General features: G+C 32.1%; 1 protein-coding gene across 1 annotated transcript in view; it reads right to left on the bottom strand.

The window, feature by feature from the left end:
* Positions 1–16,075, bottom strand: part of tup (LIM1_Isl and LIM2_Isl domain-containing protein tup) — a 111,420-nt gene that overhangs the window by 34,741 nt on the left and 60,604 nt on the right. Inside the window, exon 2 of the mRNA XM_089646570.1 lies at positions 9,867–10,056. Within this exon, the coding sequence (XP_089502696.1) occupies positions 9,867–10,056 (190 nt within the window). The remainder of the gene's footprint in view (positions 1–9,866; positions 10,057–16,075) is intronic.

The following is a 16,075-nucleotide window of genomic DNA, read 5'->3' as shown; positions in this document are numbered from 1 at the left end:
CCTATTAGAACTTTATTCAGTTTGATATGTCTAGCTCCTGTCTCCGGTCGAAAACCAGAACAAGTTCAACTACAACAAGTACCTTATTAACTATCTACCTGCCTTCCTGCCATTTCCTGTCTTCTGACCCTCGCGCTATCTCTATTTAAGCACTTGTCCTTAGAAATACTAATTGGTGTCTGGCGGTAACTACTTACAAACAAATTTAATTTGTAGTACACCATTTTAAAATTTTGATGCACCAGTGACAAGATTTTTTTCCTACCGACAAACCGATTGTACGCTGGTGGCATTTGATTTCGCCATAGCTGGAATTTTTTAATTTGCGATTTAAACCTGTACGCCTTGAAAAAGTGCATAAAAAAATTTGCAAAATCGCTTGCGTTTGAAACATTTCAGAGTTTTTTTTTCTTTCCTTTATTATTAAAATATATTTTTATACAGTTTTTTAAATGGTTTTCGACTAGCACACTAGACACATGTCCGTATTCTAGTAGTCGAAATTTGTGTATAATTATATAAATGTAATACATGTTCATTATTATATATTATTTTGTGAAATGCAATGTATTTGTAAAATAGGTAATACTTTAACTGGTTTTCTAGTTAAGTACATTTCACAAGAATAAACCAACCGTATTGCAAACTTTAATGATATAAAGTTCATTTTTGATTTGACACATCTAGCCCCTCGGAAAGGGTCTGGTGTTCGAAAGGTTGTTTTTCTTTTATATAGGATCTATACAATAATATAATTATTAAATTTTAAAAAAGTATTTATTTTTAAACAGGTTATTTTTAAAAACATTTTCTAATAAAACAAAACAAGCCTATCGAATATAAAAAAGGCATTTTATAATTGTGGTGAAGCCACCTACAGACGATATATTAATATAACAATTTATTTTAAATTAAATTCTAATAAGATACAATTTTTTTTTACCAATTACTGACCTACCTTTTCAGTATATTGTCGGAGAAGCGGCTAACTAACATTTTTCACAAATTGAGTTTAATAGTCGAGTGTTCAATTTGTTCACTCTTTACCGACGATATAGTTAACAATTGGTATATTTTTTTGCATAGTATAATGAAAATATCATTTTATCAATGAAACTCATGACGATAAAATGTATTATCATCGACAAAGTGCCGAGTTTCAGCTTGATGTCGAGAAGTTAATTTTAGCTTTCAATTCATTCCCGAAAACAAAACTAAAATTTACACACATGTATAGGGTTTTCTAATAAGAGGTGTTATTTTGATATTCAATCGTAAAAGATCGTTGCTTGTGTGGCACGTAGTACCGTCTTGTTGAAGGTAAACGTTGTCCAGATCAATACCATCCAATTCCGGCCATATAAAATAATTAATTATGTCTCAATAGCGCAATCCATTCACCGTAACTGTTGCTCCAGCCTCATTTTCGAAAAAGTAAGGTCCAATGACTCCGCCGGACCATAAACCACACCAAACAGTCACACGTTGAGGAAAAAGAGGCTTTTCAACAATAACTGCGTTGTTGTAGCGTGTATCGTTCCATTTTTATTAATGACGTGGTTTGTACATGTCAAATGTCAAAAAATGACAGCTTCAAAAGTAACATCTACCGAAATAGCGGGTTATTCAAAATAACACCTCTTATATATCATAATATCTATTTGTTAGACAAAAAAAAATATTACTATATACTTATTATTATTATTATTATAGGAAAACCCTGTATCTAAAAAAAATCTCTCTTCTCGTACCCAGTATCTAGGGGATGTTTTCACTTTCCAACCCCTTAAATACACATACAGTTAATTCGTCCCGGTGGTCCGCTTCTCGAGTTACTCTGTTGGCACAGTTGTGCGGGTATCGAACCCGGGACGGAAGCGTTACGAGACACTAAACAAACCACTGGCCCACGGGGCAGATGTCATAAGTCAAAACCCACCCACGCTTTTGTCAGGAACAGGAAAACTCTTGTACCTAGATCGAGAATATACCAAAAAAAAAAGTTTTTCATAAGATGTGAAGAAATAAGGGACTTGAGAAAAAAATTGGTTTCGGAATGTATTTCAATCCACATATAAATATCATCAGAGACATGGCCTACAAACTTCTAATAATCATCGTAAGAGTGACTTTACTATTCAAATCATCGTACTATAGTATATGTCTTAATATCAGAATTTAGATCAGTAATTTGGACTTCGCAATACAAAGTTAACATTGAAGGTTAGAAGGAATTCCAAAAATATACTATTAGATTTTATGTCCATCTTACACCCGAACAACTATATAAAAGATTCCTTAGATTATCAATAATAAGATGGATGAAATAATTTTACCAAATTTTCTTATTAAAAATTATCATCAACGTTGTTGACAGTAAAAAAATGTTGATTTCCACAGTACGAAACACACGACCGAATAAACTATTCCACATCCCTTATACAAAAACTAACTACACACAACTAAGTTTTCAGAATGACAGACGATGATTTTTATATTTCGTCCTCAGGTCAATTCACTTAGTGCATAATAGGAAATCTTATATCAAAATGTATATTACGAACACTCTACCCCTGCTGTGTGTAAGATCTCATTTTATTTATGCAGTTTTTATTTCATTATTTGTTTATCTGATCATTTTGTTAACATTGTTTTATGATGCATGTAATATAGTTATACTGTTTAATTTTTCCTTATCTATCCACGTGCTTTTATTTTTTAAGATTTTCTGTTTCTTTTAATTCCATGTTTTCCTTCAATCATTTTTTTTTGTATATAAAGTGTATCTTATGTGAAATCTTCGTTGGTTTATGCAACCCTATAAAATAGTAAACTGTTATTAATAAACTCAAATAAAAATCTACCTACCTACTTAGGTGGGTTTCTTTTAGTTTCATTCGCTGAACAGAAAATCTTCCATTTAAGTTAGTAACAATTGATCTTATTTCGGGTACAGAGATATGCTCACAACACATTTCTATCGGGTTTATCTCCACATTTATTGCCTGTCCACTTTACTAGAAGAAAAATGACTGCTTTTAATATTAACTCTTCGAAAACAGAGCAGATATCAGTGATAGTTCGTGCTACATGTAAAAATATATGGCTTTATTTTAGATAGATCTTGGAGGTTATATACTTGTACTTATCCGATGGATGTTGTTAAGGTATAGGATCGCACCTCCATGGTGGGTAACTATGGGTAACTAAAGAAATAACGTTGGTTCCAGGCCGCCCTAGACTCTTGTTCCTGATTACAATTTTTTAGTCTAAATAAAGACAACAGTGTTTTGTTGTGAAGAAGAAGTCATTATTTCAAGAATCCATTCACAACAATAAGTCAACAACTTGGTTCATAGGTATGGTTGTTTAAAATCTTATCAAAATATATTTTTAATGATACGTGAGAGCACCAATAATCGGCAAACTGGAAGCTTTTGAGCGAGGTCTATGTCCAAAGCTGGACGCTAGAAAACTCACAAAGAAGAAATACAAATTAAGGACTATTTGTCAGGTTTTGTTTCTCCCTGTCCAACGAAACGACGGTCGTAAAAGTTCACTTATTTCATGACTCTCTCTAGATTAAGATGAAAATGGCTACCACTCTCAAACCCCAAGAGACGCCAGAATGGCCGTATAATAATCACGATTGTTCGGAGGGGCTTCATGATTTCTCGTGATGGCGTGTGTTGAGCGTGAGTAGAGCTGGATTGCCGGACACCTTCCCTCCTTCTCCCAGCACTCTCGTCGTCCGAGTCATTACTCGACTTGCACGCATAGACAGTGGTGGATCGGATAGTTAAACGTTATAGATATTAAATGTCATAATTCATTAATTAATAATATTATATAATTAGTGTATTTGCGGCAAGTTTTAGATTGGAAGATACTCTCAGTATCGCCCTTGTGAAAGACCACCATTCAGAGTTGAAATGTTTCTTGAAATTACTTCAGTCGTGTTTGCTGACAAGTTCAGAATAGCAAGGAACTTTCCTTTCTTACTTTCCCTATCTCCTTCCTACCTGAAGCCTCAAGACATTACCCCACTAGGGGATGCCATAGTCTCACTGACTCCAGACGGTTGGGAGTACCTGACCTATAAGGTTTTTTCAAGATTAATTGCTAACTTTTTTCTCTCATTAATATTTTTTTTCTTTGTTATTATTGGTTCCATGATTTTATGTTTTATTCCAATTTGTAGATATTATTTTATAATTGTGCTCTACCGCCACAATTAGAGCATTCGCTTAGTTTAGTATATCAATTAAAAAAATAGGTATCTATATCTCAGTTGCATTAATTTCTTGCGTTCGTTAACTAAAATATAATTGTAATTTCAATCATACTAAATTCGGTTGTCTGTGCAGTTCGTTAGTCATACGTGAAATCTGATTCAGTGAACTCAAACTTGCTTTCAATTCAAGCGTTATTTTCAAAATTGGAACTGATTGTGTAAAGAATTCGGAAAAGCGATAAAGTACCAGATACCAACCTATCTACTCGGTGAAAAATAGTATCGCTTATTTATTAAAATCCGGTTATAAACAGGATTGCGGGCCATATCCTGTTAAACTTTACGTACTTTCCTAATAAATCGGAAGACGTACTTATTCATGCACCTGCATTTATCCTCTTAAAATGACGAAATGAGGAAATATTAGAATTTGCATGAACACGTGTTCTGACATCGCGATAACACTTTCGTGTTTTACTGAAAGTTTATTAGGAAACATCATATGGAGAAAACCTACTAATATGAAGTACTATTTATTTTTTAAAAATCTGCTCAAATTATTCGTTTTTCTGTTAAAAACGGGACTGCAGGCCTTCAACAAATGAATTGATAGAGTTCGTTACAAATTATCAGTCAAAAACGAATGTTTAATTAGGACGGCAGAACACTTGTTCATACAAATATTGATATTCACATACCTACTGATATTGTCGCATTCCGTCATAATATTTTTTAGTAAAAAAACACGTGTTCTCGATAAATTCTGAATGAATAATATTTTATCAGGTAAATAGCATGCTATCACTTTTTTAACATGATCATTTTTCTCCGTCCAATTCTGTTTCTGCAAACCCGTTCTTAACCTGATTAAGAGGTTTTTAATAAATTAGCAATAATTTTTATGCATATTTTAATATTTTTAACATAATATTATTTAAATCATTGTATTTTAAAATTATAACCGATCTGTTGAAAATTCTGATATCCCGTGATTTTTCGCGGCTCTGGTGCACTGGTGTCTAATAATATTCAATCTTTTGTTACAAGTCTAGTGACCTACTAAGGTTTGTATCTTGAAGGAAACTTTACTTTATCATTTTTGTACCTATACCCATTCCTTAATTTAAATGTAGACGTAGAATACGATATTATGCAATAGCATCCCTTAAAAAGTGGTACAGGCAACAGGGCTGTAAAGAGAAGGTAATGGGGGTAAAGATGGGTGCAGGGGTAGGTACTCAGCAGGGGTGGTTAGGTAGGTAGCGCGGGCGGCATACCGTTACATATTGATTGAAACTTTATTGGTGGGTGGGGACTGTGGCAGGGGAGTTCAATACCGGAAGCATCGACTATTTAATGACATCTTTTTCCTACCCCAAAGAAGATAAATATTACAAAAAAATACAAAACTTATAGATACAGTTCCTTTTTTTCCCACTGGAGTGACGCATTACTGTTATTTAAAGTTATATCTGACCCCTTTGTCTAATTGATTAATACTTAAGGCGATGCACTAATACGTCGTGAAATATTTTAAATTGAGCCGCTATCAATAACAACCCTTACGTAGATGGCGATAAGGTTTAAATTCCCGCTTAACATCATCCGCCTGTTTTGATTTATGCAAGAAAAAAACATGGCCAAAAAGTGCCTTATTATTATTTATTTTGTGGATGTTCAGGCATACATATTTAATTTTTTTTCGATCACTTTATAAATAACTTAATTTGCCACATTATACAATAAAATCATAACCGAAAATTGGTTCGTAAGTAGGAGATTTTGAACTTTAAAGCAGTTTTCATAGGCCTTTACATTGATTTTTTCTGGGCTTATAAAAAGAATATCTAAAAAATACTCGATTATTTCAAAGACCAAGATGTATTCTACTCGCAGTATTTAATTAAAGCATCTGAAACATTTCTAGGCGACCAAATTTTCAAACCAAAAGCACATGATTTTGCATTACTACGTATGGCATCGCCTTAAATATATGAAGTTTTTTTTAAATGATTTTTAATATTTTCTATAGACTGAGTAGCGCACTCCTGCAACGCAGTTTTTTTTCATCACTATTAATGACTCTTTATCACTTTTTAAACGTTTGTTCAATTGTCATTTTGATGAAATATCATTGAACCCTGCTTTAAATAGACCATTTGGCATTTCACCGGTGTGTAAATATGTTTCTACGTTCCGTTTCCGATTTATAAAATCTGCTGCAACCACTTCATTATGCCTGTGACAGACCACGCTATATTCTCGTTGCTTTTTCTATTTCAGCATATCGCTCGCCATACGTTCCCATTGGTAGTGTATCAAATAGGTAAAGCCATGATACATTATAGCGCAATGTGCCACCTACCTTATTCAAGCAAGCCCTACTTTGACTAGATGGCTATCTTTAACTGAGATTTTCAATATTATGGTACCTACCTGAAGATTGAAAAAAGAATTGTATCTAATATAGATAGTGGCATTTCTTTGGCAAAATTGTACAATTCTTTAATTGAAATAAAAATATTTAAGTAACAACATAAAATATACCTTAGGTTGATAAATAAGTAATTAGGTATTTAAGTAACTTTCATACAAATTTCATATAAATTTCATACAAATTTCATATAAATTTCATACAAATTTCATATAAAATCATACAAATTTCATACAAATTTCATTCAAATTTGAAATTTTGATTTATTAATTAATTATGAAAATTAGTTACATATTTTTTGGACGCGAGGTCTTCTGTTCATAAAACTAATAGTTATGTAATATTCAATTTAACGAACCGTAGATTCAGTAGGTATTTATGATGTGAACTTCAAAGCCTAAGGACGGGTTGTTTCGGAGAATTTGAACAATTCATCAAATTTCAACGTTCATTTTCGGGTTTTGTGAAAGTCCTATTCAAGTTCTGTTACTATATCATTGTAGGCTAGTTGCTTGACAAAACTGAAATAAAAACAGAACTTGGAAAAATCTTTCACAAAACTTGAAAATGAACGTTGAAATTTGATGAATTGTTCAAATTCTCCGAAACAACCCGTCCTTAGTGTATGTCTTTCTCAATGCTGATAAACAAACAAATAACATTTTTTTAGCGCAAAGGTGTATTTGAGACACAGTAATTAACCTACAATTAAAATAAAGATGATGTTTTTCAATTTTTTATCTTTTGCAAAACCCTCACTTAATCAACTCACCCGTGTCATTTATCTAAAAATTTCAACCCATTAATTACGACACATTTTATCTATTAATTAATTGCGAGCGGTACACGGAATTAAAAAGGGGTAAAAGATACGCAAGTACTGATAAAAAGGAATACAATATAATCCAGTTTTCAGGCTAAAAAAATCGCAATAAGTTGAGGCGATCTGACAGGCCTTGCGTGCAAAGGCGAAATGCTTTTACCTTGATTACAATAACCGCACTCTCCCCTTACTGTGGACCGTCGGAGGGGGATGGCAATACCGAGTCATAAAAGCGAGCATGAGACGGAAATATTGATCGCGCGGCAGTTAGGGTGCGGACACAATGGGAGTCGGTAGCCGGTAACCGGTGCCGGCTTACCGGTAACAGTTCCATCAAATAATAATAATATCTACATTGTCTACAAAATATATCAATTGGACATTTATTAAATTCATATGACGTATTGTTCTAAGCATAAACCAATTCCTTGGATTCAAAGTTAAGGTTTATGGAAAAGCTATCTGTCAGCGCTTCGAAAAATAACATTTATAATAATTGATACTCTTGGGGTAGGTACCTACCCAGGTTGAGTGTTGACACATGTTACAATTTTTTCTCCAAAGGCAAATAGTGTCAAAAAATACTTATTTCTGTTGTGATTCTATTTGGTACTCCGGTTCAACGTTTTTTGTTTAATTTGTTTCAATTTCAAAATTGGAACTGATTAAATTCAGACAAGCGTTAAAGTCAGTGCCAATATTATATTATTAAGTAATCAATTAAATATTCTATATCCGAAATGCTTATTTTACGTTTTTAAATTTTTAACTGGAAAATTTGAGATCTTCTTTAAAATTGACAATATTGGTTTTTGAAAGTCTAAAATATATTTTTTACAATTACTTTCACCTTCACAAATCCTACGATTATAATATGCTGTGATTTTTCTCAGGTCTGCGCTAGCATAACCAAAAATAATTTTCTTCAACCTTATCGGGTTGTTATGATATTAAAAAAATATCTATTTTGACTATGGTTGATTTTTAACTCAGCAAAATAAATATCATTGAAGTGTCAATTTAAAACGTTGAAGTGAAAACATAATTTTTACAAGCTTTCGGAAAGTAGCTAGTACCTATGATTTAAAATTGTTCGCAACCGGATCGTCGTGGAAGAAAGAGAAGTTTTATTAAATGGAAAATTTAGTTAAGGACAAAGTTGTAATAAACAGTCGCTGGAAAAACATACCAACAATAGAAGAAAAAGCAATATACCTATTACATATCTAATTACGTCGTGGTATTAAGAATTGATAGGTTATTATTGTGGAACAAAAAGTTAGGAGTTTCACTCCGTCAGTGTAGAGCGAGAAAGATATATTATAGATACAGGGTTTTCCAATAAGAGGTGTTATTTTGAATAGCCAGCTATTTCGGTAGATGTTACTTTTGAAGCTGTCATTTTTCGACATTTGACAAGTAAAAACTACGTCATTAATAAAAATGGAACTATACAATACACGCTTCAACAACGCATTGAAATTATTAAAATTCACTTGAGCGAATCAAATGCAAATCATCTTGAGTGATGAGGCCCATTTCCACCTCGATGGCTTCGTCAACAAGCAAAATTGTCGCATCTGGGGCTAGGAAAAACCAAGAGTTATTGTTGAAAAGCCTCTCTATCCTCAATATGTGACTGTTTGGTGCAGTTTATGGTCCGGCGGAGTCATTGGACCTTACTTTTTTGAAAATGAGGCTGGAGCAACAGTTGCGGTGAATGGATTGCGCTATCGAGAGATGATTAATGATTTTTTATGGCCGGAGTCGGATGGTATTGATCTGAACAACGTATCCTTTCAACAAGACGGAGCTACGTGCCACACAAGCAACGAAACCATTGATGACACCTCTTATTGGAAAACCCTGTAGTATAAAAGCCCGCGTATTAGTTTGATCTCCCTCTAACATCACAGATCGCAAGTAGTAAACACGCATCCGTTAAATCTGTATTCGGTTACCAATAAATAAGTACGTACTCTATCACGGAGTATCATTCAAGGAATAGTCCTAGAACCTTAATATAATAGTATACATCCTACAAATGTATTGCAACAGTTACTATGTATATAATATGGCTGTAGGTTCTGAAAAAACGTAAATAATTATTTGTGGCACCTGAGACACTCGACATGTCTTTCCAGGTCATGAGTCATCCTGAGAATGAGAATGTATCCACCTACGTGCAGATGAGATATATGTGCAGGACTCGTCCAGGAACTAGCAGCACGTTCGACATCCAGGTCTGGAGCTAACAGAACTACCTTGAAGAAGAATGTACTGATATATCGCCTTAGTAAATAAAAACACAGTGTCTTCCTTGACAGTCTCAAAGATGACCATTGTTACAGCAACAGTATAGATATAAGGTATACCTTGTGTAGTCCCTCTTGCAATAGGTCTTCCCGTCCCTGACGAAGCAGGTGCAGGACTCGTCCAGGAACTGGCGGCACTCCTGGCACTTGAGGCACGCGGCGTGCCACTCCAGGTCGGGGGCCACCCTAAGGATGTACTGGTCGTGGATCTGCCCCCCGCAGCCCACGCATAAGGAGAGCCGAAGCTTTTCTGAAAATAAACAGATTGATAGTTAAAGAAACGTTGCCTCAGGCAGCTGTGAGAATAACATTATGCCCGTATCTATCTATCCTTTTTTTATTTTTATTATTTATTGAGTTAGTTTATACATTTGAATATAAACTAATATAAACAAGATCATATTTCATTTTGTAATTTTACATATTTTTACAATAAATATAACATTTCTTTTTAAATACATTCATTCTTCCTTCATTCTTCAGACTTTCAGGCATTTCATCATACATTTTTAGTCCTTTGTACATTAGGCAGTTCTGTGATTTTGTTTTTTTCATATGTGGCAATCTAATCCTATTTACATTTCTGGTTTCGTAATTATGAACTATTAAAAACAATTTCATCCTTAAAATATTTTGGCATTTGGTTGTTCATGATTTTATGTACAAAAATTAACACATTAAATAATAGTCTCTTTTTTATAGAAATCCAATTTAGCTGTTCTGTCATTTGATCTATGCTTGCGTATTTTCCTTTTCCTAGTATACATCTCATAGCTCTATTCTGTATAACATCTAGCTTGTTCAAGTTTCCTTCATTGGCCAAATACAACATAGTAGAGCAATAATCTAAATGTGGAGCAACTATAGTTTTATAAATCAGCTCTGTAGTGTTTCCATTTAGTTTCCTGTGACAGAACATTGGTAAAAATCCAATCGTTATTTAGTTTAAGGCGATGCCATACGTAGTAATGCAAAATCATGTGTTTTTGGTTTGAAAATTTGGTCGCATAGAAATGTTTCATATGCTTTAATTAAATAATGCGAGTAGAATACATATTGGCCTTTGAAATAATTGAGTATTTTTTAGATAAGTCTTTTTATAAGCCCAGAAAAAAATAATGCAAAAGGCCTATTATAAAGCCCACAAAACTGCTTTAAAGTTCAAAATCTCCTACTTACGTACCCATTTTCGCTTATGATTTTATTGTATAATGTGGCCAATAAAGTTATTTATAAAATTTTCGAAAAAATTTTTAATATTTATGCCTGAACATCCACAAAATAAAATAAAAGGCACTTTTTGGCCGTGTTTTTTTCTTGCATAAATCAAAACAGGCGGATGATGTTAAGCTGGAATTTAAACCTTATCGCCATCTACGTAAGGGGTGTTATTGATAGCGGCTCAATTTAAAATATTACACGACGTAGTGCATCGCCTTAAGAACATAGGTAGGTAGGTAATCTTTCTTAATTTAGATATCCAAAGCAGTAATTTCTTACCCCGAAATTTAGGGGTATTTTATTTGTTGGGTAGGTACTACCCTATATACCCATGGGCATGGAATGTACCTATCCATATCTGAAAAGACGCAGATAAACTAGTTGAAGTTGTTATTTTCTTAGACAAGCATAGCTTTTCAGCTGATATGGATTGCTCGTACGCCCCCGGTACTTAGATATCGACTTACATAAAAACATAACCATAGCTAAAACAAATTTGTGAATAGCAGGGTAAATCACCTTCAAAGGTATATTTTTTGATATCATTTTCACAAAATGATAAATGAGCATGAAAAATATTAACGAGCATTAAACGGTCTTATAGAGTAAGAATATAGTCACAGATCAAATAAATTGCCATTTTACGTCACGCACCGACGCACTCATATTCTAAATAAATAATACCTAGTATATTTATTTAATGTCCAGCGCAAAGCCGTGACAAATTACGGGATGTTAAGATTGCAGGATTTGTAAAACTGAAAGTATTACATTTAAACAAAATAAATAAGAGATTACAAATTACTAAAATAGTTTTGGTACCTATTTTAACGTTTTTTTTATATATATACCTTATTAATAAATTGTTTCCAACATTGAAAATAAATAGTTCATTGAATCTGAATAATTTTACGCAATATTCACAAACAACTGAAATTATGTAGGTATCTTTAATGAAAGGAGAAAAAATAAAATAATTATTCTTATATAAGGCCACTGATAGCAGCTCCGTCAGAATTTTAAAATTGTTAAGGTATTATAAACGGCCCTGTTTTACTTAGCCTAAAATTCTTTTCAATTGCAACATCGGGATAAAATCATTTAGATACTCGCTTGTACGTGTTGCATGCAGTTGGCAATACTTTCTCAGAAATAGCAGTAGAGTTCAACTGCACGGAATTTAGCTACAAGAAGGCCACAATAACATACCTCATAACTATATATAAATTAAACAATTTGTATTATTTTGCATGTGTTCTATTTTATAATTTGTTTAACAAAAATTACTTTTTAATAATAGTCTAAATTATTATAAATATATATCACATGTTTACAATGTAAATAAATAAATAATTTCTCTTTTCATTAAATGCGTCGTTTACAACGGAGCTTTTATCGGCGGAAGATTTTTCTAAGAAGCATTCTGCGATCCTTCTAAAGAAACTCTCCTAAACATTCTATACAATAGTAAGGTGGCTGGGTATACCAGTAGGGCGGTGGGCGGTTATTGGGGCAGGGGGGGAGAAGGGGTACCCGCCCAGCCTGTTTCTGAGGGGCGAGGCTACGAATGGACTCGCCCAATATTTTTTATGAGCAGACTGACATGTCAAAATATGTGCATCACACTCGCACGTACGCGAAAAAAATTATTTATTGCAGGCTGCGATAGAATAGGAAAAGGTAAAATACAAAAAAGAGAACTCCTCCAAAAAAATTAATGGAGATATCGGAATTTTTTTTTGAAGATTTAAATTGCCCTTTTCATGAAACGTATAAATAATACTTTGTATCCAAAAATAATATGACTGTGTTTTGGAATGTAAAATGTGCCTTTAAGGTAGGTACTTACATTTTTCGGGAATGTTACTTTTTAGTGGTTTCATGTAGAAATAGGCTTCAAAAAACAAAATTGGTAAAGTAAATATTTGCTTCACAATTATAATTTTAAAAACTAAATTTTTGCGCCCAAATATTTAGGTTATTATTATTGCATGAATAGTGCATGAAAAATAGTATTAAAAACACATTATAAAGTACTACTACTACTACACTACAGCCACCACAGCAAGCGGAAAATGTTCCTTGTATCGTGATGAAGGACTTAGTCAGCCGAGGAATTGAACTTACGACATAAGGGTGGGACCAAAACGCGAAGCCAAGTCAGCCACTGTAGTTATTTTAGTAAGAACCTACTTAAAAATAATAATTATTTTAATCTCTAAACGAGGCTTAATTTTAAAAGCGTTATATAATACCCACTTAAAACAAATTGTAAAAATACTATTTAAACATTTTGCAGAAGCTCTTAGGTACTATATCGTCACCTAATTAATGCTTCGATTTATAGAGAGGTACAAAAAGGTACCTACATTTTTACGTAGGTACTTGCATAATTTTTAGAAGAGTTAGTTCTAAATACCTTGAAATATTTGCCTACCTACTACCTTGATAAATTACCTACTTAGGTACTGAAAAGGAGTGCTTATCGATTTTTTCAGTTTTTGGATTGCATTTTATTTTTATTTATTTTTTTTTATTTTTTTATTTTTTTATTTTTTATTGTTTAACTTATAACATTGTTACATTGTACATAAAATTAGGTAATAATAAAAAATAGTGTAAAACATATGTTGTTGAATTTCTACTCCAATGAAGAGTGCTAGCTCTTGAGCTTGGCGTAGGAGTTATTTGACAATTATTTCATGTTTATATCAGTAATTAACATTATTACAGTACAATAAATATAAACTTAAAAGAGGATTGTGACGTTAATTTTGGTTGTAACATGAATTGAAGTTATAACATTTGATAGGTGATATTAATTTTTTTTTAAAGATAAATTTGACCTTCTTTTTGAATAAAATAAAATCTGGTATTTTTTTCACTTCTTCGGGAAGACTATTAAAATATCTTATGCCTTTGTAAATGTAGTTATTGTGCATTTGTTGTGTTGAAAATAGAGGAATTTGGATGTTAAAATTATGCCTTAAGGATGAGTTAAATTTAAGTTTTTTTACTACAGTTTCTTTATATATTTGTAATATTGCATCTTTTTTATAGAGGTCTTCAATTTTTGGTACTTCGAAAATTTTGAACAATGATGCTGAAGAGAAAGTTGGTTTTTTTTTCAAAATTACTTTGATAATTAGTTTTTGTACCACTTTAACAGAGCTTAAAAATTTTTCATATGCACCTCCCCACCCAATGATTCCATACTGAAGTAATGATTGGACTAGTGCGTAATAGACTTTTTTCAGGTTGTTTAGCTTGAGAACATTTCTTAATCTAATGAATATATAGATACATTTTCTAATGCGTTTAACAAGTTCACATATGTGTCTGTTCCATTTCATATGTTGGTCTACAATTACACCGAGGTATTTTATTTCAGTTGTTTGGTTTAGTATGGTACATGATTCATTACAAACATCTTTGTTACATTTTTTGTTGTGTATTATTATACGAATGTTGGGGTTAGTTTTGAATTTATTTATTGTGAATGGTATATAAACTGTTTTTTTTGCGTTAATTGTAAGTAGATTTGTATCGAACCAGTTTTTTAGGATTTGGATGTCATTATTTGCATTTTCATTTACAATTTTCCAGTCATTACCCTTAATTATGATAATTGTATCATCTGCGTAAGATATAACTGTTCCACTGAGGTTTTGTTTGAAAATATCGTTTACGTACATGATAAAAAGTAAAGGACCCAAAACAGTACCTTGTGGTATCCCAAAATCACTTGTGAGTGGTAGACTAGATGCGTGATTAATTTTTATAACTTGTGTTCTTTGGTGAAGATAACTTTTTAGCCAACTTAATGCTGTGTCATTAAAACCTACGATCTTTAATTTTTGTATTAGTTTGACATGAGATATGCTGTCGAAGGCTTTTTGGAGATCAACAAAAATACCAACACATTTTAATGATTTGTCTAAAGCGTCTTGTATGGTTCTAGATAATTTAGCAATGGCGTCTTTTGTGCTTTTGTTTTCCATGAATCCAAACTGATTTTCGTGAATTATATTATTAATCTTTATGAACTGAGTTATTCTTTTTTTTGGCAATTTTTTCAAATATTTTTGCAATGTTTGATAGTAAAGAAATAGGGCGGTAATTGGTTGGTTCTTCCGGATTGCCGGTTTTAAATATTGGTATAATTACAGATTGTTTGTACATGGATGTATTGTTTGTACATGATTTTATTTAATATTTTTTAATATTTATGTAGTTACAACTGTTAAAAAAACTATGACCAACATTTGCCTGCACTTCAATCTATCCAAATTGATCTGAATGAAAAAAAAGAATTATATGAATGAATTAACTCACAATATGGAACTTGTTACTTGATTAAAATACGAACAATATGTTAACTGATATAATAATATTCAGAAATTCTCAGATGTATTAGTGTTGGTACCGACACATATTTTTTTTACAATATCTAAATATAGAATTTTAATTATCTACATTTTGGGACATTAAAATGATAATAGTTTTTCCTCGCCATAAAAAACAAGGCTTTTGTGTTTGATGTTTTGAAATATTACCTACTATGAGTAGGTACCTAATAAAATAATGCAAATAATAATAACGATAAATTAGTAATAAAAACGCAAGATTTATCGTAAACAGAAAACTATATTTTTTTAAATAATAACAATAATTACTCTTATTTTCTATTGTTGCTCAGAATATGAACAATTCATCAAATTTGAAGTTCTATTAAATGTCATATTCAAGTTCTGTTATTATATAATTATGGGCCAATTGCTCCACAGATCTTGATAATTTAATTTGAAATATGACGATTATCTCAAATTTCGTAAAACAATCGTCCTTATAGTAGTTTAAGGTATTTTTTGTAAAACAGTCCGTTCTTATAGTAGTTTAAGGTAATTTTTCAATTTAAACTGAATTTCATGAATATTAGTATCTACGAGTAGGTATATCACGTAGGTTGACATTTTGTATGTGCCTGGTATTCAATTTAATGACAACGTTTTGTTTGTTGTAAGTATTTAGTTTTCAGCTTTCTAAAT

The sequence above is a fragment of the Hesperophylax consimilis genome, chromosome 24, assembly GCF_061612785.1.
Source record: "Hesperophylax consimilis isolate HC1 chromosome 24, BYU_Hcon_1.0, whole genome shotgun sequence".
NCBI classification, from domain to species: Eukaryota; Metazoa; Arthropoda; class Insecta; order Trichoptera; family Limnephilidae; genus Hesperophylax; species Hesperophylax consimilis.
Note: the sequence above shows the minus strand (reverse complement) of the source record. Positions and strands in the feature narration are given on the sequence as shown.